Raw genomic sequence first — 27450 nt, 5'->3', positions numbered from 1 at the left:
GTTGGGAAGCTTACACCGCTCATACCCAGGCTCCCTTGTTCTTTTAGGTTAGGAAGCTTGCCCTGCTCCTACCCAGACTCCCATGTTCTCTTAGGTTAGTAAGCTTGCTCCGTTCCTACCCAGGATCCCTTGTTCTTTTAGGTTAGGAAGATTTCACCGCTCCTACCCAGGCTCCTGTGGTCCTTTAGGTTGGGAAGCTTGCACTGCTCCTACCCATGCTCCCGTGTTCTTCTAGGTGATGAAGCCTGCACCACTCCTACCTAGGCTCCCAGGTTCTTTTAGGTTAGGAAGCTTGCACCGCTCCTACCCAGGCTCCCACGTTCTTTTAGGTTAGGAAGCTTGCACCGCTCCTACACAGGTTCCTGTGGTCCTTTAGGTTGGGAAGCTTGCACCGCTCCTACCCATGCTCTCCTGTTCTTCTAGGTGATGAAGCTTGCACTGCTCCTACCCATGGTCCCGTGTTCTTCTAGGTGATGAAGCCTACACCGCTCCTACCAGGCTCTGGTGTTCTTTTAGGTGGGCAAGCTTGCACCGCTCCTACCCAGGCTCCCTTGTTCTTTTAGGTTAGGAGGCTTGCACCGCTCCTACCCAGGCTCCTGTTGTCCTTTAGATTAGGAATCTTGCCCTGCTCCTACCCAGGCTCCCGGGTTCTTTTAGGTTAGTAAGCTTGCACCGTTCCTACCCAGGCTCCCTTGTTCTTCTAGGTTAGGAAGCTTGCACCACTCCTACCCAGGCACCTGTGGTCCTTTAGATTGGGAAGCTTGCACCGCTCCTACCCATGCTCCCCTGTTCTTCTAGGTGATGAAGCCTGCACCGCTCCCACCCAGGCTCCCATGTTCTTTTAGGTTATGAAGCTTGACCTGCTCCTACTCAGGCTCCCGTGTTCTTTTAGGTTGGGAAGCTTGCACCGCTCCTACCCAGGCTCCCTTGTTCTTTTAGGTTGGGAAGCTTGCACCGCTCCTACCCAGGCTCCCTTGTTCTTTTAGGTTAGGAGGCTTTCACCGCTCCTACCCAGGCTCCCGTGTTCTTTTAGGTGATGAAGCTTGCACTGCTCCTACCCAGGCTCCATTGTTATTTTAGGTAAGGAGGCTTGCACCGCTCCTACCCAGGCTCCTGTGTTCTTCTAGGTGATGAAGCTTGCACCGCTCCCACCCAGGATCGCTTTTTTTTAGGTTAGGAAGCTTGCACCGCTTCTACTAAGGGTCCCTTGTTCTTTTAGGTTAGGAAGCTTGCACCACTCCTACCCAGGCTCCCTTGTTCTTTTAGGTTAGGAGGCTTGCACCATTCCTACCCAGGGTCCCGTGTTCTTTTAGGTGATGAAGCTTGCACTGCTGGCAACCATTGTACACCTGTGTGTGATGTGTGAGCATGAAAGAGGGGCAGCCCTAGCATGTATTGTTGGGCTTGTGTGATTGCCTTTTACCCAAAAAGAACCATAAAAATGTATTTTACTGGGTAATGCTGGCTAATATATTCGTGGCTGTTTTCGGCGCATCCAGCATGAAGATGTGTTCAGCCGGTGGCCCAGAATCTACATCAGGTGCTGCTGTAAAGTTGTATTAGCACATGTGTTGCTGCACATGCTCACACGCGTCTACCAGTGTAGCCCATTGTCTCTTGTTTAAGGTTCATGCACATGTTGCAGGTTACCTTCTTGCTAGTCACTCGTTTGTACTGTTTCCTTAAGCAGTCATGTCACTTGTGGACATTTGCAGTAACATGTTCTGTCTGTCCATCAGTATATTCACATGTCCCCTCCCTGTGTCAAACTTCACCCCCAGGAATTAGAAGTTGGTAGAGAGACTGAAAGTGTATTTTCTTTATGCATTTTAAATAGGATGACCACTTTTCAGGTGAGGTCAGTAGTGCTCTACATCCTCACCAAGCCTCTTGGCATCACAGAACCCCATGCCCGCTCTCATGAATTCAATCTTCAAAAGGTGCACCCTTAGCCTTCCTCCCAGGACCCAACATTCCATCCCCAGCTCGTCCGAGCTCTGCAGCTGCACTCAGTTAACTGTTATTGACAGTGTGGCTGCCTGTGACGTTGCCATCCTAACTTCTCTCTGGGCGTCTTGTCTCAGGACAGACTGGACAGAGCCACAGTTGCACGTTGAGCCTATTTCTAATAGTTTCAAAAATGCATTGTGTAACATGTCCTAAACTCCAACATGGTGGAACTCCTGCTACCTTAGCCCCTGGACCTCGCCTTTCCTGCAATACTTCTCTGACTCCATCTCATGTGCTTTCATATGTCAGCTACCCACTCGCACATCCCTTAAACCATGACACTGTGCACTACTCTAAATGCAAAATACATCACTCTATCTCTGACCTCTGCAACCCAACGTGATACATTGGCGCTCTTTGCGTATGGCTATATGGTGTTTCTGATATGTGTCAAAGCTAACTAACTGAGAAAGAGCCTGTCTTCTTCTTTCGAGGCAGATTCGATGTTCTGTGTCGGGAGTAGGGTGGTGAATAGGACCAGGTAGAATGCGAGAAAGACGAGTTCTGGTTTTATTTATTTGTTTTTTAAAAGAGGGCAGAGGGCTGCACAAAGGTGCTGCGGGTGCTAGCAGCAGCAATACTAGTGATAATGTAAGCTTCTGTAGGGACAGCCTGCACTATGAGCAAATTCATTTGCTATCATATCCGCCTCAGGTGCCCACTATAAAAAGAACACAAATGTATGCAGAGGCTAATTTTCGAGTTCCCCTAATTTGGCGGCGTGGTCTGGTTACATTTACACTTTTGTGTAAACAGGTCCCTGCCACCGAATTTCCCTCATTTGCACAGTGGAGTGCAAAAGGGGAGGGTAAACAGATGGTATACCGGCTTATACGCCACCCTTTTCAGCTACGCCACGCAAATGAAGTAAGCACTGCCTATCATGTACGCATGGCAGGCAGCGTTTACAATGGATTCCTACGGAGTCTGCCTGGAATGCCAACCATCTGCTCCAGCATGAAAATGCATGCTGGCACACATGCTGGACTATCTGTAGGGCCGAGAAGGAAGCGACGGAATCATGACGTATGATTTGCCCCTTCTCTCCACCACACACATGAATGCCAATGGGGCGTAACGTAAGCAAAATATGTAAACGCCTTAGGAGGCTTTTACGCGTTTTGCTTACCTTACGCCCCCTGCTCATAATGAGCTCCTGTGTGGATTTTACACTGTCTCCCCTTCATTCTTCTCTCGCGCCTCGTTGCCATTACCCATGCCTCTACCCCTCTATACTGTCCACCGCCTCTCTCTCCCCATAATGCCATTGAACGCGTTCTCTGCCTTATGCCTTTGGTTTCTTCACATTCTACTGTATGTCGTTGGCCTTTTCTCTCCCCTCTCCACCATGCCTGTAGCTTTTGTTCTCCATGCCACTGACCTCTCATCTCTTCACCTTTGACCTTTTTCTCTGTCCTTAATCCTTTTTGTTTTCTTTGTGCTTTCATCACATCTCTCTTGTGTACCTTGACCGCTCATCTCTCCCCTCTATGCCTCCATCCTATTGACCTTTGGCCTCTTCCCTCACTCCTCTTTGCCTTTGATCTCTTCTCCCACTCCTTAATGCCTTTTGTTTCTCCTCTCTCTCCTCTCCGCCCTCTACTTCTTCACGTTCCCCTCTAAGCCTTGACTGCTTCTAACGCTCTTTTATACCTTTTGCATCTTCTCACCGTACTCTCTGCCTGTGACATCTGTTCACTCCCTTCTAGGCCTTTCCCTTCTCGCTCTATCCTCTATCCGCTCCTTTTCTCCCTTGTAAGCTTTCAACTCCTCCTTCTCTACTTTCTGCCTTTTGATCTCTTCTGCCTTTGAAGGCCGTTCAGTTCTATCTCTCTCCTCTGTGCCTTTGCTCTCTTTTCTCTCCCTTCTAAGCCTTTCACTTCACTCTCCTCTTTGCCTTTGTTCTCTTCTCCTACCTTCTAAGCCTTTCACTTCTCTCTCCTCTTTGCCTATGCTCTCGTCTCTCTCCACTAAGTCTTTCACTTCTCTCTCCCTCCCCTATGCCTTTGCTCTCTTCTTTCTCCCTTCTAAGCCTTTCACTTCTCTCTCTCCTCCATGTCTTTGCTCTTTTCTCTCCCCTCTAGGCCTTTCACTTCGGTCACAATATCCTGTATAACTGTTGATCTACTTCCTCTGCCTTCTGCGTGGTTCAATTATTTCTCTCTCTCTCTCTCTCTCTCTCTCTCTCTCTCTCTTTCTCTCTCTCTCTCTCTCTCTCTCTCACACACTCTCTTTATGCTGTTTCTCAATTTTTTAAACTTCTAAGCCTTTCACATCTATCACTCTCCTTTCTGTATTTTACCTCTTTACTCCCTTCTAGGACCTCTGCTTTTCTGCTCTTCCCTATTCCTATGATCTCTTTGCTCTCCCTTCTCTGATTTTAACTTCACTATCTCACTGCCCCTTATCTCCCTCCCCCTCTTTCTCTCTCTCCTCTATGATGTTGATGTCTCCTCACCCGCCCACACTTCTGTGCAGTTGCCTTTTTCTCTATCTTCTCTGGGCTTTGTAGTTCTCTCTCCTCTCTTCCTTTTGTCTTTCTCTCCATTCTACGCATTCACTTCTCTATGCGCTGGACTTCTCCACGCTCTGCTCTATACCATGGCTGCTTCCAGCACTCATGTCTCTAACATCTTTCCATTCTACTCTATGCCTTTGATCTGTTTTCTATACCCCTCTGAGCCTTTCACACCCCCTCCTCCTCATGCCTTGTTTCTCCTTTCTCTCCCTTCTGGACCTTTCACTTCTCTCTCTCTCGATATATATTTTCCCCCCACCTCTCTGCAGTTGCCTTTTTCTCTATCTCCTCTTTTCCTTATGTCTTTATCTCCCTTTTGGGCCTTGCACTTCTCTCTCTCTCCCATATGTCTTTAATATAGTTTTCCCTCCTCTGTGCATTTGCCTTTTTCTCTATCTCCTCTAGGCCTTGTAGTTCTCCTTCCTCTCTTTCTATTGTCTTTCTCATCCTTCCATTTCTTTATTTAAGCCTCTACCATCTCTGCTTTTATCTAAGCGCTCTCTCCACCTGTCTTTTCTTTGAACGGGTAAAAAAAGATCACAAGGGCCAGTGGTTTTGTGATGTTAAAGTCATTTCAGTGTGCACATGCCACTAAAGTCAATTACCATGTGACCATTTACTTTCAGGCTCGTTGACCACCTCGGGAACATCAGTGTGACCCATGGACATGATGAATACATGAAGGAAATAGAAAAGAAGAGGAAGAAGAAGCCAAACTGGTAATGAATGGAACACATCTGGCAAAACTCACTGTAGCATTATGTGAAGAAGTAAGGGAGGGAATGCATGTCCTAGTACTGACTGCAAGGTCCTGAGGTACTGTAGGACATGTCTGTCCTAGTACTGGCTTCAAGGGCCTCAGTCACTGGAGGAAATGCCTGTCACAGTATTGTCTGCAAGGGCCTGAGGTTCTGGAGGAAATGTATGTCCTAGTACTGACTGCAAGGTCCTGAGGTACTGGAGGAAATGCCTGTCCTACTACTGATTGCAAAGTCCTGAGGTGCTGGAGGAAAGGCATGTCCTAGTACTGGCTTCAAGGGCCTGAGTCATTGGAGGAAATGCCTGTCACAGTATTGTCTGTAAGGGCATGAGGTACTGGAGGAAATGTATGTCCTAGTACTGACTGCAAGGTCCTGAGGTACTGGAGGAAATGCCTGTCCTACTACTGACTGCACTGTCCTGAGGTACTGGAGGAAATGCCTGTCCCAGTAGTGACTGAAAGATCCTGAGGTACTGTAGGAAATGTATGTCCTAGTACTGACTGCAAGGTCCTGATGTACTGGCGGAAATGTCTGTCGTACTGCTGATTTCAAAGTCCTGAGGTACCAAAAGAAATTGCCTATGCTATTACTGATTTCAAAGTCCTGAGGTACTGGAGGAATTACCTGTCCTAGTACTGATTGCAAGGGTTTGAGGTACTGTAGGGCATGCCTGTCCTAGTACTGACTTCAAGGGCCTCAGTCATTGGAGGAAATGCCTGTAACAGTAATGTCTGCAAGGGCCTGAGGTTCTGGAGGAAATGTATGTCCTAGTACTGAATGCAAGGTCCTGAGGTACTGGAGGAAATGCCTGTCACAGTATTGTCTGCAAGGGCCTGAGGTCCTGGAGGAAATGTCTGCCACTGCCAAATTGTTAAGGCAAAACTATTTGTTAAAACCTATGATTATTTTACTGAGAACAATTGCTCTAATAAGACCATGTGTTAAGATAAGTCTCTTTGGAGTCACCCTTGGTACAGCTCTGTCCATGGTTGCACATACAAACCCCACCATTAGCTCAAGCAGTTACTATCTTCAGATTGTTGGACAGTTAAGTGCCTTGCTGTCTGATCACCACAGGGTCACTATTGCCAGGGCAATCATCTATTCTAAAATTGATTATGGCAGCGCGCTGCTTGCTGGAGTCAATAAGACAGATCTCAGACGCTTGCAAGTGGTGCAGAACACAGCTGCTCGGTTAGTTGCGGAAATTCCTCGTCACCAGCACATTTCACCCACCTTGAGAACATTACATTGGCTTCCAGGTGCAGCCAGAATACAGCACAAAGTGCAGACCACCACGCATAGGTGTGCATATTGCTTGTTTGTTTGTTTGTTTGTTTATTATTTATAGCGCGCGCCAGACCCGAGGGTAACCGGGCGCGTTGTTCAAGGATACTTTAAACTTTACAGGTTGCGCATGTTTACAAGTAGTGGTTATACATCGTAGAAATTAAATAATGCAGGACAGTAAGGAGAATATACATTGTGCATAATATATACATATAGCATAAAATATACAGGAAATATGCAGTAGGAAGATAGAGAGTATATAATTATGTACATAGTACGTCTGTAGAACAGTGGTTATGTTAGTGTAGGGCGGGACTATCGGTCATTTTCTTTGATCCAATTGATACAGTTAGATCTGAAGAGAGCATAGGATTGGGTAGATCTCAGGCCGGGCGGGAGGGAGTTCCAAAGCTGGGCAGCTTTGACCGAGAAGCTGTTTCCTCCGGCCGTACTTAATTTAAATGGGGGTATCACTAACTGGTTGGAGTATGCTTCTCTGGTGGGTCTAGTGGAGATTTTTCTGTTGAATCTAGCAGCTAGGTATTTGGGTGCTAGATGGTTGATGCTTTTGAAAGTTAGAGAAGCTGTCTTGAGTTTGATTTTGTCCGCTGTGGAGAGCCAGTTGGATTGTCTTCTGGCCTCTGAAATATGCTCCCTTCTTGAAATTCCTAAGGCAGCTCTGAGAGCATTGTTCTGTAGTGTTTGAATTTTTTGCAACGTATGTTTATTGGCCCCTATATATAGTGCGTTGCAATAGTACAATTTCGACAGCACTAGTGCTCGAGCAAGGGTTAGGCAGTTGGCAGTGGATAGGTATGGTTTTGCGGCTCTAATCAGCTTGCAGGTATATGCGGTGCTGGATGCAATTGCTCTCACCTGTTTGGTTAGGGTGAGGTGGGAGTCAAGGTAAAACCCTAATGTTTTTACCTCTTTTGCCACCTTGATAGTGTTACCGTCTATGACGAAGGAGGAGTATTCTTCTTTTAGTCTATTGATGTTTTGTGTGTTCCCCAGTATGATGAGTTCCGTTTTGTCATCATTCAGGCATAGCCCGTGGGTGGCCATCCATGCCTGAATGATGAGATAAATCTTGTTCACCAAGGCCAAATCTTGTTCATAATCCCCTGAAAGTGGTATGAGAATCTGAGTGTCATCCGCATAGTTAGTGTAGGTGACACCCAGATTATCTAGATCATCGAACAAGGGCTTCGTGAAGATGTTGTACATAGTGGGGGAGACACAAGAACCTTGTGGGACTCCGCATGTGATGGATACAGGGTCAGCAGCAGCAGAAATAGAGAAGACTCTCATAGTTCTACCGGTTAGGAATGATTTGATCCATGCGATGGCATGTGTGGAGAAATGGGCAGCTGTTTCTAGGTGGGTGCAGAGCACATCATGATCCACCAGGTCGAAGGCTGCAGAGAGGTCCACAGTGTGCCACAGTGCCTTAAGGATTAGACCTGGCAGGCAACTGCGCTCTTCCACCAAAGCATTGCTAGTCTCCACATTTTAAGCTTGCGCGCCATGGAGGTCGCTCTATTGACTTTATAGCACCTCATCTATGCAATAAACTCAGCCTAAACTCGGGCTCATCTCTGACTTCCCTGAGACTTAAGACATTGGGCCTCATTGCGAGTTTGGAGGTAACCATGTTGTCATTACTGGCATGGCTACCTCCAAACTCGTGTCCGGGTCCCGAAAAAAGGGAATTACCGGCCCATTCCGACCTTGGAGGGCCCGGTAATTCCCTTTTGCGGGACCGGGACCCGGTACATCCTCATTCCCATTTGAGCCCCCATAGGGCTCAATGGGAATGGGGAGGATGCTAACAATGGGCCCGTTAATGACGGGCCCGTTGTTAGCATCCTGTTCTGCTTGCGGTTCCCGCTCTGCACGTCTGGTCTGGCTAGGCGTACAGAGCGGGTCCCGCTGCAAAACTCGTAATGTGGCAGCCCGGAATGAACAGTGCCGGTCCCTTACCGGCACCGTTCATTCCATGGCCGCCACAGTCGTAATGAGGCCCATTGCTTTTCAAATGTTAGTGTTTTCTTGTCTTGATCTTCTGCTGTGCTACTGCTTGACTGCCTAGATCTGATCTCATTTATCTTATGTATTTATTTAATGCCTTTGGCTATTTTGAGCTTTGGGGCCTCTTTGAGGTTTTCAGCACATCATAAATAAATTATTTTTGAAAAGTACTAATCAGAGGCTAATCAGAACTCTCAGGCCCACACTTCCTATTATGCTAGCCGCTGCAATTAGATCAAGGCAACCCCAGCCAGTTGCAAGCAGAGACGTCTTTATGGGAGGGCAAAAGCTGAATGTGCCCTGGGCCCTCACCCTGGAGGAGCCCCACATGGCTTCCTGATTGAAATCAGTCAGTGCCCATTTGTTTTACAAAACTAAAATAACACATACCTTGCTTGATGGTGAGCTGCTGAGGTGCCAAGCCTGCAGCCAGGCTGTTGCTGACCAGTACATTTTGCTTGGATCAATTAATCCCATAATGATTTGTATGTTCACTGTGCAGTCATGATAGCACAGATCCTGTAGTATCGTCACCCTCCTGTGGGTTATATATAGATCATGTGCCATGCCGAATGTTGAAATGCATACTGATAAATATGAGTGCCATGATTGCCATGGAATTAAAGTGTGAGATATCCATCAGTGGCATCTCCCCTTGCCCTTGGTCTGACCACTTCATCATTAACTTCAACATACCTCAAGCACAGGATGACCACAATACTGGTATCCTATTACCACCGACAAGGGCCCGAAGCTCTCGCAAAATCACCAAAAATAGCATGTCACCCCTTGTCTCCGATCTCCATCCTGAACACCTGGCACACTGGGCTAATAACGCAGATGCACTGGCAGATCTCTGCACTAAAACCATGGAAACAGCTGTAGATATGGTTGCCCCACGGGACCTCGCAGAGCTAAATCCATCTCCCATCCCAATTATTGGTTCAGTGAGAACCTCCAGAACCTAAGAGCAAATAAGCGCCGATCTGAAGTAATCTGGATAAAACATCCAACCGAAGCCCATAAAGAGATGGTCAAATCTGCTTCTAGAACCTACAAACTACAAATGAGGGTTCTTAAAAGTGGCAACCACTTCCCAAGGAGCAGCATAAGGTGTTAGGAGGGAGAGGTGATTAGGTTGTCAAATTCGAGACATTGGAACCAAAGTGTTGAAGCTCATATCCCGGATCCCGGCTTTTCCATCGGAAGACACAGTGATCCTGGACAAATCATCTTCTGCCACTGTATTGTACTGCGCTGTACGGGTGGCGTTGATGAGCCTAGTGCTTGATATTTCTTTTCATGAAGGCCATTTGAGTGGAATGGGTTCTATTCATATTGTGGTGCTAGTATTCTTGCTTTGATGGGAGTGAACATGAAGCTAGAATTACTGTCCTTTTGCCTAACATATTTCTAGAAAATGTTGTTTTTAAATGTTGTCATATTTGGCTGTTATGTGAATTATGTACTTTCCAATTCAGTTCTTAAAACAAAAAGGCATTATTTTAGTTCATGAAAGTGATACACTCACAAATAGTTGCACCTTGCTCTATGATAAGAACTGGGAAATAATGTGGTCAAGTGCAGTAATTGCAGACTGGGCTCAAATCTCAGCTTCACCTGCTAACCAACATGTGTAATCCTGGGCAACTCATTTAGTCTTGTTTTGCCGAACCTGTCCACATTTCCAGTGTGTAAACTTCTGAACGTTCTCAGGGCCCAATCCTGTTCAGGGTGCAGTGAGCATGGTACACACCATGCTTCATTGCACCTTTTCTTGATGCCCATGTACCATCCTCATTCTCAAGTGGCCCTGGGCGCTGGTGCAGAGGATGATGCTGCTGTGTCACAAACTGCCTGCATCTCCTCTGTGTTTTTATAATTAATGGCCGGATTGCAAGATTTCGGCAGCAGTTTCATGTATTTGCACATTTACAATTTAACAGAAGCGCTCCCCAAAACACCCCTTTTTGCATTCCATTTATTTCTAAGCTTTCTGCAGCACTGCAAAACGATCCTCACAAAGTACTCACTCCAACACCACACGAGGCAATAATCAGGTCATTATAGGAACGTTGCAGAGTTATTTTCTATTATGTGCAAGATATTGACTTAAAACCAACACAATTGAGAAGCACTTTGTCGTGTTTTATCAGTGCAAAGAGACACATGTCTAGTTAGATGTGTATGGTAGGTTGTCACACTCCTCCACAATAGTGAAAGTGCAAGATAGCGCAATAAACATACCACCGCTAATGGAGGTAGTGTATGTGTCCATCATTTTTACACTGTCACTAATGTGGAGCCGCAACACCAGAGTACACAATCAAACGACCTGTTTGCAGGACTGGTGGTTGCCAGCCAATACTGGCAACAGGCGCACAGGTTCCTGAGCTGGTACATTGTGTGCGCCCTTTGTGAAATCAGAGACCATCAGAATAGGTGTTAATTACCGAACATGTCTGTAAAATATAACCCGACATTTTCAGCAATTTACACTTAGCCGAGAATCGGGCACTCTTTGTCTAAGAGTCATTTAGTTCTAAGTGCGTGCTCTTCAAAAAAAGTCTCACTCATGGTTTTAATGGCTACAATGTTGAATTGTATATAATAATCGTGACCATTGATATCTTGCCCACGACAAAGCCATTTGTTTCTTTGCTCACTAATAGCAAAACCACTTCAAAACCATAGCTTATGACTTAAATCCTAAATCTATGCAATCTTTCTACATGGTTGAGCACTTTCACTTTTAATGAGACTGCTAATCTGAGTCTTCTCGCTATGTTGGGGTATGTGTGTCTTTTTCATACGGCTACTTATCTGTGCCCTGCATTTTAACTACACCTTTCTCGTGGCTGATGTTGATAAAAGGTTTCCTGTACTTAGACAAAATGTCAAGCTGTGGGTTGTGATCCCAATGTTGGGGCGGCGGCCAGGGATTTTGTATCCCGTCATTTCTTTGGTTCAGAGGGGGCCCCAAAGGAGTCTGTGCCTCGGGCCCCACGATTCTTTAAAATGGCCCTGGCTGAAAGGGAGTGTCTATAAAAGGCGAACACTGCAATGAAAGCTGGTTTGTGAAGTACTGGAATTAATGTCTGCCATAGTACTGACTGCTGGGTTGTGAAGTACTGGAATGAATGTCTGCCATAGTACTGACTGCTGGTTTGTGAGGTAATGGAAGACAAGCTTATTCTATACTGGCTACAGGGTTCTAAGCTACTGAAGTAAATGTTTATACTAGTACACACTGCATGGCCCTAAGGTACTGGAGGAAATGTGTATACTAGTAAACACTGCATGGCCCTAAGGTACTGGAGGAAATGTGTATACTAGTACACACTGCATGGTCCTGAGGTACTGGAGGTCATGTGTATACTAGTACACACTGCATGGTCCTGAGGTACTGGAGGAAATGTGTATACTACTACACACTGAATGTCCTGAGGTACTGGAGTCTGTGCACAAGCTGTGAAAAGTAAACTCAGAGAAAGCTACTAATTGTGGTTACCTCAGTATCCAACAAATGGATATCCTAACTTGAAACTACCCGGGCTGTCCAAGAGAAACACAGAGCAATGCAGAATCACATCAAACACAAAAGTGAATACATATAGCAAATACACAAACTCCTATGTTTTTGGCAAATATATAATAGAAGGATTTACAACAGATGCATAGAACAAATGCTTGAATATGCCTGAAACAAGTGCGTAAGGACAACCAAGTGCAGAAATAATATAAATGCAATAATACAGGCCTGCCTACGTAAACATTTCACATTATTCTGGTGCAGAAGTCATTGTCTCAAACAATAATGAAAACAAAAGAATGAGTTTCAACTAAATGAGACCACTGTTACGTTTCGGCGGGCCACCTGTAGGGCCTCTTTAGAGAACCGCCTTCCTCGGGGCTGAGTAACTGATGTTATTCCCTACGGGGAAGCAGACAAAGCAATCCATCACATAATGAATATGTACATAAAATAATAAATAAAACACGGAGATAACACATGACCTGGGGTTATCAAGTATTAAGGCCCTAACTACTCAGGCCAAGCAATTGTTAATTTAATCAGACTACTAATTGGAATCTACCTAAGAGGGGAACCTTACCCAAAATGAATGTGGGTGGAATTCATCAAAGGCAGAAATTCTAGACGCAAAGCCCAACTCAGGGTGGAGCGTGATGCAGCATGGACTGAGGAGAGACATCACTAAAAGTCAAATAATGTAAGAAAATAGCTCAAATAAATGTTTGAAGATTGGAAGATCTATCATAGGAAGCATTAGAGGCAGAAAAATGTGAAAGAAAAAGGTATACCTGAATATGAAGGTATAATTGATTCTCACAAGGCCAGTATCAAAATTCCAACTTCGGAACGAAGGGAGAAGGACTGCCACAAGCTGTTGGCAAATGGATGTCCAATTAAGGGACGCTGATCCAGTAATAAATAACTGATCTACGCAAAAAAGGAAAACAAAGAGAGGAAGTAGAACATGTTTAATACCAAGTTGAAAAATCTTAGATAACTGGGCTCATCAAAGCCATAGCAAATTAAAGAGCATCTACATTAAAAAGCTCATCAAAATCATGCATAATATTCAAGAATACATAGAGTGCATGAGTTTGTAAAAGGATGCATGAGTTAGAAAAGGAAGAAAGTTAATTACTGAGCCCGTTAGAGTGCTGAAGAATGAAATGGTTTCATAAGGAGAGAACAGTGCGAGCACAAAAGTTTACCGTCCACTCGCACGGACGAAAGAATGTAGCCGGAACCGATGCTGTCAGTAAAAGTGCCTGCGTGCGTCTGGCAGAGAGGGCTATGTTGCGAGCATACCTTATGTTGGAGCTTGCAGCGTGATGATGCCTCGAAGGAGAGGTAACGCGTAGCGTATGGGAAGCCTCGCTGTGACGTGGTAGTGTCAGACTGACACACCTCTGTCACGATTGGCTTGCAGAGCGCAGCCAATCCCGAGTGGTTTTGTGCAACACACCCTGCAGGACAGTCAATGCCCTGGAAAACGGGACCTAACGGTAGCGTAGCGGGTGTCTGCATGGAGCCTCAAAGTGTGCGAAGCACCTAATGCGGCCGGGCACAACGAAGAACATGATGCGAAAAAAATGTGCGTCAAAAGGTACGATCTGCCTAATGTGTTGACATGCTTTACTGAAATATAAATAGGCACCTGCCGGTGAAACAAACTGCTAGTCCTGAAATAAATGAGGAAAGGCTGCGAACAATGTTAAAACTGGAGTTGTTCAGAAAACCGGAAAGAATACAGATAATATTTGGACAAATTAGAATGCACTTATCAGGTTAAGTTGTCGGATACTAAGATGTCAACGAGGTATGTAGCACCGTTATAAGGGTGGGATAAATTCCTCAATTAGGCCATACATATGAGTACCTAATCGAAAAATCCACCTTGCCTCCCTGTCCAACAGACTTTTGTGTATGTTGGTAGAATTTTTGACTGTTTCCAGTACCCACCACAATACATTATTGGGTGAGTGATTGGCAGTCATGTAGTGATTGACCAGGGGTGCTGTGACCATTTTACATCGTATCCGTGATCGGTGTTCCGCAATCCTAATGTGAACTGCTCTGCTAGTTTGACCAACATACCTTAGTCCACATGGGCATTCAATGCAGTAAATCACGTTTTTGGTTTTGCAATTGGTCAGGTTAGGCAAAGTCCATAACCGGTCATTTATTTTGAAATCTTTCATTTTTCTTGTAAAGGGACAGACACTGCATGAGCCACATGGGTAGTGGCCCTTGACCGAACGTAGATCCCATAAGCGAGTTTTTGGGGGATTCTTACTAAAACTGGAGTGTATCAGTTTATCTTGAATGTTGGGAGCCCTTTTAAAAGCAAATCGAGGTAAAGGTTCCTCTGGAAGGTCCAGTCTAATAATGTCCCAATATTTTAGGATAAGTTTCTTAATTCGAAAAGCTAAAGTACCGTGTGTAAGAACACAAGTCATGTTGTTACTCTCGGTTTGTTGTGTTTTGGTGGTGAGTAAGATCCGTGCATCGTGCCCGTTTCCTAGATCTCTTAATGAGGGTTTTGGGATAGCCTCTCTCTCGGAGTCTAGTGTCCAATTCGTCCGCTTGTTGGTTAAAATCATGGATGTCAGAACAGGTCCTTCTTACGCGGAGATACTGCCCGTACGGGAGGTTGTCCTTGAGGTGCCGAGGGTGATCACTTGTATAGTGTAATAAAGTATTTCTGGCACTAGATTTTCTGTGTAGGCTGCATTTAAGCTGGCCATCTTGATACCCGATGGTTAGGTCGAGGAAAATGACTTGGTTGTTGGAATGTTCAAGTGTAAATTGAATATTCACATCAATCTGGTTAAGCCAGGAGAAGAACTGTAAGAGTTCATTTTCTGGTCCTTCCCAAATAAAAATGATGTTGTCTATGTAGTGTTTCCAATGTAAAATTGATTTTTGGAAGGGATTGGATTCACAAAGAATGTGTTCAGTTTCAAATTTCGCCATGAAGAGAATAGCCAAACTGGTTGCGAAAGCCGCACCCATCGCAGTGCCTTTTATCTGTAGGAAAAAAATTCCATTAAACTCAAAATAGTTTTTACATAGTGCTATTTCCATCAATTCTAAAATAAAATTGATTGGCACTCTCTGTTGGGTATTGGATTCTGTCAGAAGTTCCAACATGCATTCTAATACTTGTGCCTGGGGAATGCTGGTGTATAAAGAGGTTATATCCATTGTGACTAAAATGTGTTTGCTGGGATCGAATTCAAGGTGTTCAAAAATTTGAATGGTATTCATGGTATCACGTAAATAGGTACTTGTTTCGGTGCTCAATGGTTTGAGAACGTATCAATACATTTGCATAATGGTTCAAGTATGGTCCCACAGCCTGAGACTATGGGGCGTCCGGGTGGGTTTGTTGTGTTTTTATGTATCTTTGGAAGTGCATAAAGGGTTGGAGTGCGACCCTGACTAGTTGTTAAGTAATCATATTCATTTTCCGTGATCCAATTACGGTCAAAAGCATATTTTGCTGCTTGATCAGTTTCCACTTTGATGTCCTTTGAGGGATCCTTTTTCAATTTTTTGTAGCTTGTTGGATCGTTCAGTAAGTTATTAACCATTTCCAAATATTGGGTATTAGTCATGACAACTATCCCACCACCCTTATCTGCCGGCTTAATCACAATGGCATCATTAGATGCCAGTTCGGAAAGGGCTTTGTTTTCTTCTAAACTCAAATTGTGTTTAATATGAAATCTAGTATTGGAAGTTTTGAGGTTGGAGGACTTGTATATAATAGTACACACTGCATGGTCCTGAGGTACTGAAGAACATGTGTATACTAGTACACACTGCATGGCGCCGAGGTACTGGAGGAAATGTGTATGCGAGTACACAATGCATGGTTCTGAGGTACTGGAGGAAATGTGTATACTGGTACACACTGCTTGGTCCTAAAGTACTGGAGAAAATGTGTATACTAGTAAACATTGCATGGTCCTGGGGTACTGGAGGAAATGTGTATACTAGTACACACCGCATGGTCCTGAGGTACTGGAGAAAATGTATATACTAGTACACACTGCATGGTCGTGAGATAATGGAGCACTTGTGTATACTAGTACACACTACATGGTCCTGTGGTACTGGAGGATATGTGTATACTAATAAACACTGCATGTTCCTGAGGCACTAGAGGATGTGGGTATACTAGTACACACTGCATGGTCCTGAGGTACTGGAGGAAATGTGTATACTAGTACACACTGCATGGTCCTGAGGTACTGAGGTACTGGAGGTCATGTGTATACTAGTACACACTGCATGGTCGTGATGTACTGGAGGACTTGTGTATACTAGTACACACTGCATGGTCCTGTGGTACTGGAGGACATGTGTATACTAGTACACACTGCATGGCGCCGAGGTACTGGAGGAAATGTGTATGCGAGTACACAATGCATGGTTCTGAGGTACTGGAGGAAATGTGTATACTGGTACACACTGCTTGGTCCTAAGGTACTGGAGGATGTGTGTATACTAGTACACACTGAATGTGGTACTGGAGGATATGTGTATACTAATAAACACTGCATGTTCCTGAGGCACTAGAGGATGTGGGTATACTAGTACACACTGCATGGTCCTGAGGTACTGGAGGAAATGTGTATACTAGTACACACTGCATGGTCCTGAGGTACTGAGGTACTGGAGGTCATGTGTATACTAGTACACACTGCATGGTCGTGATGTACTGGAGGACTTGTGTATACTAGTACACACTGCATGGTCCTGTGGTACTGGAGGACATGTGTATACTAGTACACACTGCATGGTCCTGAGGTACTGAGGTACTGGAGGTCATGTGTATACTAGTACACACTGCATGGTCGTGAGATAATGGAGCACTTGTGTATACTCGTACACACTACATGGTCCTGTGGTACTGGAGGACATGTGTATACTAGTAAACACTGCATGTTCCTGAGGTACTAGAGGATGTGGGAATACTAGTACACACTGCATGGTCCTGAGGTACTGGAGGAAATGTGTATACTAGTAAACACTGCACGGTCCTGAGATACTGGAGGAAATGTGTATACTAGTACACATTGCATGGTCCTGAGGTACTGAGGTACTGGAGGTCATGTGTATACTAGTACACACTGCATGGTCCTGTGGTACTGGAGGACATGTGTATACTAGTACACACTGCATGGTCCTGTGGTACTGGAGGACATGTGTATACTAGTACACACTGCACGCCCCTTGAGGTACTGGAGGAAATGTGTATACCAGTAAACACTGCATGGTCCTGAGATACTGGAGGAAATGTGTATACTAGTACTGTCTGTCCTTGTGTTGGCTGCATGGTTATTAGGAACTGAAAAACCCCATCCCTAGTACTCCTTCCAGTTACTGGATGGGGACCTGTCAGTGTACAGACCGCAGGGCACTGATACAGTAAGTACATTACTTATAGGGCCCCGGATCCCGAAGAGAATGTTTCTTCTAATACTGATGGCAGGACTGAAACACACACAAGTAATGGATGTTCTAATAATGATTGCGGCCCCTTGAGTACTAGAATCACATTTATTGTGATAGTGACGGAAGCTTCCAGGGGCTCTAGAGTAATGTATTTACCAAGATTGACAGGAGGTCCCTATGGTACTTGAGTAACATCTGTTCCAATACTGACTCCATGACTCTGAGGTTTGTTGTTTTTTTATTTATTTATAATGTGCACCAGACCCGAGGGTATCAGGGCGCAGAGGATACACAAAGACTTTCAACTTAGGTTACAAATGGCAAAAAGCATACAAGTTGTGAAAATACACAATAAAGTGGGTGCATATTGGGTACATAAATGCATATGTGACAAGAAGACATTATAGAAGCAGGAACATAAAACGATATATACATACATATCATGACAATACACCATATAGTAGGTACCTAGTAGGTATATAGATACATGTAATACAGAGAAAGCTCTGTGCAAGCAGGAACATAATTTAAGGCAGTCTGAGATCTATTTACAAAGCGAGAAGGGTAGGAGGCAGGTGACTTACTGGTCCTTATCTTTAAGCCAGATTTTGAGATGCTGTCTAAATTTAATGAATGTTTGGTCAGCTCGCAAGGAGGGAGGCAAGGAGTTCCGAAGCTGTTCTGCCTTCACTGGGAAACTACTGCCCTGACTTTGCATAATTTGAATCTTCGCATGGCTAGGCAGTTAGTGTTAACTGTTCTCGTGGGCCTGCTTGAGTATTTTCTAGTAGTTCTCTTAGTAAGGTAGCATGGCGCCTCATTGTTTAGGCATTTGTAGGTGAGTGAAGCTGTTTCAATTGGATTTTATCGCTGATAGATAACCAGTTGTGTTGTCTCCTGATCTCAGAGATGTGCTCTTTCCTTGTTATACTAAGAGCAGTGCTATTGGCATTGTTCTGGAGTGTCTGTATTCGCTTGACAATATATTTATTGGCACCAATATATAAGGCATTACAGTAGTCCAGTTTCGACAAGATGAGACTCTGGTCAGGATGATGCGGCTGTTCGTGGATAGGAACTGTTTACCCGCTCTGTTTAATTTGCATGTATATGCAGTGGAAGATGCCAAAGTGTTTACTTGTTTGGTAAATCTGAGGGTGGAATTGAGGTAAAAACCTGAGGTTTTTACCTCTGTGGCAACTTTGATGAGGTTACCGTCAATGATGAAGGAGGTGTATTCAGGCCAAGTCTTTTGAGGTTGAGTGTGGTACCCAAGATAATGAGCTCAGTTTTGTCATCATTCAGGCAGAGACCGTGAGTAGTCACCCATGCCTGAATGATGATGTTAAATCTGTTTACCAAGGCCAAATCCTCAACATAATCCCCAGTAAGTGGTAGGATAATCTGAGTATTATTTGCATAGTTGGTGCAGGTGATAACAAGATGGTCCAGATCATCAAAAAGGGGCTTGGTAAATATATTGTTCAGAGTGGGTGAGACACACGATCGCTGGGGCCCTCCGCAGGTGATAGGGTTGGGGTCTGCAGCTGTTGAGGGGGAGAAGACTCTCATGGTGCTGTTGCTGAGGAAGGATTGTATCCAGACCATGACCTCCTTGGAGAAATGGGCTGCTGAGTCCAATTGTCTACATAAGATCTTGTGGTCCACCTGGTTTAATGCAGCCAAGAGGTCGAGAAGGAGAAGCAATGCTGATTTTCCTTTGTCCCTGAGCTCATCAATTGGGGCCTTGAGATCAATTAAGGCTGTTTCCGTGCCATGTTGTGGCTGAAAACCTGATTGGCGGGCTCCTATGAGTTGGTTAAGCTCCAGGTATTTCTGTATTTGGAGAAATGCCACCTTGTCTACAATTTTAATAAGGAATGGTACTGTAGTGATAGGCCTGTAATTGGTCGGTATGTTGGGTGTAATGTCTTTTTTTAAAGTAGAGGGAGTACCCAACACTCTTTAAATTTGCTTGGGATGGTGCCTGAGGCAAAAGAGGCGTTGATAAGCTTCTAAATGGAAGGCGCTATGCTCTTGCAGCATCATTAATTAGTTGTGCTCGGCACTGGTCGCCCTGGCAGTTCGATGGATTGAGGCGGAGTATAACTTTTTCAACCTCGAGAATAGAGATTTTGAAGAACCTGAAGCAGAGTGGGGGTTTGTGGGAGGGCAAGAGTTATTATTGGCTGAGGTCTTAGAGGCTAAGGAAACTTTATTTTGTGCTATTTTGTCCTGAAGGGTGGAGACTTTGTTGACTAGTGCGTGCTGAATAATAGAGCACCAGGTTTTATCTTGTACTGGGATTGGTGTCTCTAATTCTTTTAGAATTACAAATAATTCCTTGATGTTTGAGTTGGCTTGCAAGATTCTGTTGTTATATGTTTCTTGTTTTGCCAAAAGTATATCTTTTTTTGTATTGAGATGATATGTTGATTAGGTTAGTTTTATTTTAAGCAGAGGGTAGTAACCTCCAAGAAGTTTCGCATTTTCTCTTATCACATCTCAGTTTTTTCAAATGTGGGGTAAAGCAGGAATTTAAGTGGCTTTTAGGTTTGCTATGTCTCAATGTTAGGGAAGCAATGGTGTCAAGAGTTGTAGTCATGATTTTGTTGTATTCATTAACGCACGAATTAGGCTCCATATTGTCTGGTAGTGAGTTGAGAGTAGGTAGGATGCGGGTATGAGTTTGTCCACCGTCATATTGTTTATGTTCTTAGTTAGTGTAGGTGGAGTGGGTAGACTCGGCTTAGCAGTAGGTCTTTTAGTTGCCAATGTAAATGACAGGAGGTGGTGGTCAGTCCAGACTTGAGGGTTAATGGAGGTAATCAAGGCATTGCTGTTGTGATCCGCCACCCAATCGAGTATTCTCCCTTTGTTGTGTGTAGGTAAGTTCACTCTTTTGGTGAAGCCAAGTTCTGTCAGGATATTGGCCGCGATGGTTGCTTGTTGGTCTTCAAGGTCGTTAAATCCTAGATTAAGATCCCCTAGCAGAATGACTGGCGAGGTACTTTTTAGATTGTGGAGATGTACTAGGTACTAGAAAAATGCTTTTTTTAATGCTGACAATTTATGACCTGAGTTAATTACTAATGTCTGTTCTAGTACAAACTGTGGGATCCACGGGTACTTGCGTAATGCTTGATCTTATACTGAATGTTGTACCCAGAGATATTAGAGTAATGCTTATTCTAATACTTATGACGGTAGGACTCACGGGTACTCGAGTAATGCCTGATCTAAAAGTAATTGTACGTAGAGATATTAGAGTAATGCCTGCTCTAATGCTGACTGTAGGACCCAGTGGTACTAGTGTCATACCTGCTCTAACACTGAATGTTTTACCCAGAGATATTAGTGTAATACCTACGCTAATGCTGATGACTGTAGGACCCAGCAGTACTCGAGTAATGCCTGCTCTAATACTGCATGTTGTACCCAGAGATATTAGAGTAATGCCTACTCTAATGCTAATGACCGTAAGACCCAGGGGTACTCGAGTAATGCCTGCTCTAATACTGAATGCTCTACCCAGAGATATTAGAGTAATACCTATTCTAATTCTGTATGTAGGCTAAGGTGTACTCATTCTATGACTCTTCTAATAATGTGTGTATGAACCAGGGGTACTCGAGTAATGCCTGCTCTAATACTGAATGCTGTACCCAGAGATATTAGAGTAATACCTGCTGTAATTCTGTATGTAGGCCAAGGAATGACTCTTCTAATAATGATTGTAGGACTCAGGGGTACTCGAGTAATGCCTGCTCTAATACTGAATGCTGTACCCAGAGATATTAGAGTAATACCTACTCTAATTCTGTATGTAGGCCCAGGAATGACTCTTCTAATAATGTGTGTATGAACCAGGGGTACCCGAATAATGCCTGCTCTAATACTGAATGCTGTATCCAGAAATGTTAGAGTAATACCTACTCTACTTCTGTATGTAGGCCCAGGAATGACTCTTCTAATAATGATTGTAGGACTCAGGGGTACTCGAGCAATGCCTGATCTAATTCTGCATGTTGTACCCAGAGATATTAGAGTAATGCCTACTCTAATGCTAATGACCGTAAAGACCCAGGGGTACTCGAGTAATGCCTGCTCTAATACTGAATGCGGTACCCAGAGATATTAGAGTAATACCTACTCTAATACTGTATGTAGGCTAAGGTGTACTCAATCAATGACTCTTCTAATGATGTGTGTATGAACCAGGGGTACTCGAGTAATGCTTGCTCTAATACTGAATGTTGTACCCAGAGATATTAGAGTAATACCTACTCTAATTCTGTATGTAGGCCCAGGAATGACTCTTCTAATAATGATTGTAGGACTCAGGGGTACTCGAGTAATGCCTGATCTAATTCTGCATTTTGTACCCAGAGATATTAGAGTCATCTGGAATGGACTTCTTAAGTTTGGAAGATGCAGTTATCGCAGCATTGAGAGACTTGTCCACTGTTGACGCTGAGGAAGAGCAGAGCTCACACTAAACTCTGAGTGAAAATGCTATGACGGAGGAAGAGAGCATGGAATTGGCCTCTGTTTGCAAACAGGAGCCATTTCAGTGACCCGAGGGTAAAAGAAATGGGGTCACTCCTAGCTACGGCTTTCTGTGGAATCTGAGGTCTTGTGAACTGGACTAAATGTTATAGGTGGTTTGCGAGCTTGGAGGAGTGGCAGACCCCTGCGCTTGATCGCTGCTACTGTGCAGACAATCATGGAACCCCAGAACCACAGTGGCTATCTAGCCTTTTCTATGCAGGACCAGAATCCTTAAGTGTCCCGTGGTCTTTCACTTCCTTATTCAAGGATTCACACCAATCGCTTACTGCGCCTTGATAAAGACTTCGGTCGAAACACGTGTTGGCTCTTCTCACATGCAACTAGCACTGCACATGTTAGGACAACAATCACTTGAATCAAAATAAAACATTAACTTGTGAACCAAGACAAGGTGTATGGACCTTCTTACTTAGTAAGCCCTTCCCAGGATGTCAACATAATCCAGCACCATTACCAACAACGTTTCCCCACCCGCTTGTATGGACTATATGTTAGCTCAGGGCCAGAAGCTGCGACTGCCAAGACCATGAGAAGCGTTGATAAGAAGTGGAAGGAAAGCCATGAGATTTCAAGGTGGCAAAACCAGGGCACACCAAGAGGCTAACCTCGGGAGCAAAGGCTGACATTGAGTGAAGCTGCTGCTTCTGACAGCGGTTGCTGGTGTCTGCAGACATCAAAGACCTGCCACTAGAAGTCTCGGAGCTCTGTAGGACGGGCTGCTCTCCCACAAAGTCCCCTTGCCCAGTTTTAGAGGGTTTGTTCTAAGCCAATAAATCTGCCCCACAAGAGGACCACTCAGAGGCAGGAATGAACCAAGGGTGCTAGCAGTTCCTGGCCAAGTGTTGTCAACAAAAATGGGGATCCCAGTTCCTCCTGAGAATCCAAGGACACTGCAACATGCATACAGCGCTCATATACTACCAGCGGTAATACCAGTCCATATTTACATGTCAAGTTATGGTAATAACGGCTTCTTCTCGCAGCGACCTGCTCTGGTAATGGAGGTTTATTAACACACTGCCGCAGCAGCCTCGTATTGTGATGAGCACTCTCACAAACATGCTCCATTGCCTTAATATAAAAGCTTGTAAATACACACTGGGAGCTTATGAAATGCGTCATATGGCTGGTATTTGCCTTTTTTCCAACCGTGGATGTGTCGCTGGAATGGACCAACCACTTTCCATATGAGCCTGCCACTGCGTGTATATAAACGCTTTTATACTAATGCAATGACACACTTGTGTATAGGCGCGGTATAAATGCCACATCATGTCATGTCCATGGAGCCTTATGCAGCGTCACGTGTTTATAAGACTTTGCATCAGAATACCAGGCAAGTCTAGTAAGCAGGCTGCAGTGTGAAATGCTGGGGCAGGCGCATTTTTTAATAAGCATTTGCTTGTGAAATGCTTCATAAGACTCGTATTCGCCTTTTTCCAACCGTGTTGGTGTCACTGCAATGCACTAAACGGTTTAACAAAACGGAATCTATGTGTCCAGCACACTTTCAAAGAAAACTCGCATTGTGCACAATTGGATTGCACAGCACGCTAAACATCCCCCCTGCGTAGCATACTTCTTAAGCTGACCCAACTACTTACTGGTAATCGCCATTACTCCTAGCCATACTCTTCCTCGTCACAATATCTACTTGTGAGGTCCGCAACCTCCATCTCAGGAATCCATTCCATCTTTTTACTAATACCCCTACTTGCCCCACCCCTCAACTGAGAGTGCAAGGCTCTCCTCCCACTACTACATGTTATTTCAAAACCTCACAACACATCATGGAAGCTTTTTCAAGATGGCCAGGACGGGCGAGGAAGGTCGTAAGTACTGTGATGAGGAAGAGTAGGACTAAGAATAATGAAGATAATCAATGAGTAACTGGCCCACTACCTTCATACCCCTCTTCATAATCACAGTACTTACATGTGAGGCATGCCAAAGACAGCGGTAAAAAACTGATCCATGTAAACAAAAAAACAGACCAACCAGACTGCCGTTACGACAATCCATCACCACCTGTATTCCCAAAAACCACAACAAATCACCCTTGACCATCTCTACCAGCACGCAACACACAAAGGATGATGGTTTGAGTTGGCCTGGGCATAGGTCGCACATGTGATTGCAGGTTGCATTCAGATATCAGAGGCGGCCGCTTAGCTGGCTGAGCTATCTAACTGGCATGATTCTCAGGAAACAGCTGAAGTTAGACCATAAAGCTCAGTGTCCAACAGGTGTCGTGGATCTTAAGTGAAACTCACCACGCCCTCAAGCGATACTTATGCAGATACTGCGAACACAGAAGCAGTGAAGAGATCTTTGCACTGACGCACGTTGCTGCATAAGTTCAAAGTCTGTCGTGCCGGGCGTGGTGGGTCTCTGAGCAAGGCTATGGCAGAGGCATGAAAGCATTGAGATGGATGAGAACTTGATTAGGCTGGTAGAAGGGCTTTACAGGGATTCTTGTTAGATCCCTGAGTGAGGCGATGGCAGAGGTATGAAAGCATTGCGATGGATTGGAACTTGATGAGGCTGGTGGAAGGGCTTTACCAGGGTTTTTGGTAGAATCCTGATTTAGGGGATAGCAGAGGCATCGAAGCATTGAGATGGATGGGTACTTGATTAGGCTGGTAGAAGGGTTTTACAGGGATTCTTGGTGGATCCCTGAGCGAGGCAATGGCAGAGGCATGAAAGCATTGAGATGGATGGGAACTTAATTAGGCTGGTGGAAGGGCTTTACAGGGATTCTTGGTGTATCCCTGAGTGAGGCGATAGCAGAAGCATCAAAGCATTAAGATGGATGGGAACTTGATTAGGCTGGTGGAAGGGCTTTACAGGGATTCTTGGTGGATCCCTGAGCGAGGCGATGGCAGAGGCATGAAAGCATTGAGATGGATGGGAACTTAATTAGGCTGGTAGAAGGGCTTCACAGGGATTCTTGTTAGATCCCTGAGCGAGGCGATGGCAGAGGCATGAAAGCATTGAGATGGATGGGAACTTAATTAGGCTGGTGGAAGGGCTTTACAGGGATTCTTGGTGTATCCCTGAGTGAGGCGATAGCAGAAGCATCAAAGCATTAAGATGGATGGGAACTTGATTAGGCTGGTGGAGGGCTTTACAGGGATTCTAGGTATATCCCTGAGTGAGGCGATGGCAGAGACATCAAAGCATTAAGATGGATGGGAACTTGATCCAGCTATTGGGGGGGCTTTGCAGGGATGCACCGTGTTAATTGGTTTTCTCTCACTGTAAATATTCATTCCACTAGTGGTAGGTTAGGTGGCAGTAGTGGGGTATTAGATGCCACTGAGCACCAACTTCGGGGATACAGCAGTAGCGACTGGGCGATCTGGGGAACACGACTTTCAACAAGACATCAACATGTGAATGGAAGCTTGTCACAGACCCCTTTACTGCTGCATTGTGGTTCAAGTCAAGGGGGTTGCATTATCTGACATTACTGACCTGGCAATAGTATATGCAGCAGAACACAGCAAGCCTATTAATATGGCAGACCTGGAGGACAGTGGGGTGCATAAGAGAGTATCTTCTAATGCCTGCACTCGTCACTGGAGCAAAAGCGTAAACATCCACTCAAGCCGATATAGCAGATATTACACAAAGGGACCACAATTACTGTGACTCAAGCAAACACTGACTCAGGGTTTCAGGTAGAAAAATAAAAGTACATTTATTTTTAAACCATTCGTTATAAACACAACACTTCTATTAAACTTAAACAAAAATCACACGTTAAATGTACTACAACTAAACAATTCACTTTGTACAGTAAGTCTCAAAGTAAGTACCCTGTGTTTGAATGAACCGGTGTTAGGCACAAAACATGTTACCGTGAATACGATTGCGATCGCTTTTTGACAGTTCTGTCTACTAATTAAACGCGTATCCGTGACATGAAATGCTACCGGGGCAAAAACACACTTAGCACCTGAGATACCCAGAGGGAGTTGGAGGCAAAAATCACAGGCAATATTTTGGTTAGGCAAACAGAATCGAGAAACACTTATAGACAAGAGTTCAAAAGTCAAAGGGCCGGGGCCAGGGTCAAGTGGCACCGGGGCCTGTTGCCGAAGATCACACAGTCAGATAGTTCATGATTCTACATAGCCAAAAGTACTTCGATATTGTCAATGTTCTGAAGCAAAAGTTATAAGAAGGAGGGAAGCCAAGGGCAAGCCTTGGAAATGAAGAAAAGGGGCTCACCCAGTTGCCTCAAGCAGAACACATTACATTATTCCAATGGTGCAGCTGGTGCTCTGGCAGTTGTTCCTGTTGGTTTCCCGCAGACCCACGATTCCTGGAGCTTCGTTGTGAAGGAGGACGTCTGAAGGGGGTCTCCACCACACAGGGATGAAGACGGCAGCAGCGACAACAAATAAAAGGTGCGCTCCTTAAAAACACAGGAGAGGCTCTTCAAATGGCTAACCGGACCACTACAGCTGTGTGCAGAGATTTCGACCAAGGAAGGGGATCCTCTGGCTATGGAAGATGAGCTGGTTATCCCCACCAGGCTCAAGGGAAGGAGACTCCAGACTGGATCTCCTCTAAGTCGTTCAAGGGCAGATAGCTCAGGACTGCAGCAGGGCTTCACCGGGACGGGGTAGTTGCAGCAGCCGTCGTTCTCTCCGCTTCTCTTCGGTTCCTTGTAGTTCCAGTGGCGACTCTCTGACTTCTAGCCCAAGAGACTTGCCTTTTATGCGAAAAACCCCGATTCACACAGCCTGGCTGTCAATCACCCAGCAGGGGGGTTGTCCAGCCCGGACAACTATCCTGGCCAATCATGACAAAGTGCGACTTGGGTTTTTTAGGATACCCTGTGCAGGGGTTGACTACACCCCTCCCTCACATTCAGCCCACCTAGACACCCAGGCGCCTGGTGGAGGGCTTCTGAGCAGAAAGCCCGCCAAAAGACGGTGAATAAAGAAGGCAAACCTAGTTTGCCGCGCAAAGTAAAACACAAGAAGGAGTTTAACAAAAAGAAATGGCAAATAAACCGCAGCAGAGCCAAACGAAAAAGGATTTGGTCAAGCGGGTTTAGGGTTAAGGGTAACACAATAGCCTACAGTGTTACCACGGTTATATAAGATAACCGCAGTAGAAATTTAGGGTAGATACCACTGCCACCAGCCATGTCTAAATGTTAAAAGAGCGAAACAATGCTCTAGGAGGTATAGATAAAAAGAGTTAAGAGTTAACCCTTCCAGCACTCCATGTAAGATGGTGTGTACTGGGTCTGT

The 27450-nt window shown here is 44.9% G+C and overlaps 1 protein-coding gene across 4 annotated transcripts in view; it reads left to right on the top strand.

The window, feature by feature from the left end:
- LOC138570267 (reticulocyte-binding protein homolog 1-like) overlaps positions 1 to 27450 on the top strand; it is a 312256-nt gene that overhangs the window by 161730 nt on the left and 123076 nt on the right. For 3 of the 4 annotated variants that reach the window (XM_069649035.1, XM_069649036.1, XM_069649034.1), the window contains exon 4: positions 5155 to 5247. The exons of the other annotated variant lie outside the window; for it this stretch is intronic. In XM_069649035.1, coding sequence (XP_069505136.1) covers positions 5155 to 5247 — 93 coding nt within the window. The remainder of the gene's footprint in view (positions 1 to 5154; positions 5248 to 27450) is intronic. 4 annotated transcript variants of the gene reach the window in all.

The sequence above is a fragment of the Ambystoma mexicanum genome, chromosome 2q (assembly GCF_040938575.1).
Source record: "Ambystoma mexicanum isolate Mex_15411 chromosome 2q, UKY_AmexF1_1, whole genome shotgun sequence".
Taxonomy (NCBI): Eukaryota; Metazoa; Chordata; class Amphibia; order Caudata; family Ambystomatidae; genus Ambystoma; species Ambystoma mexicanum.
Note: the sequence above shows the minus strand (reverse complement) of the source record. Positions and strands in the feature narration are given on the sequence as shown.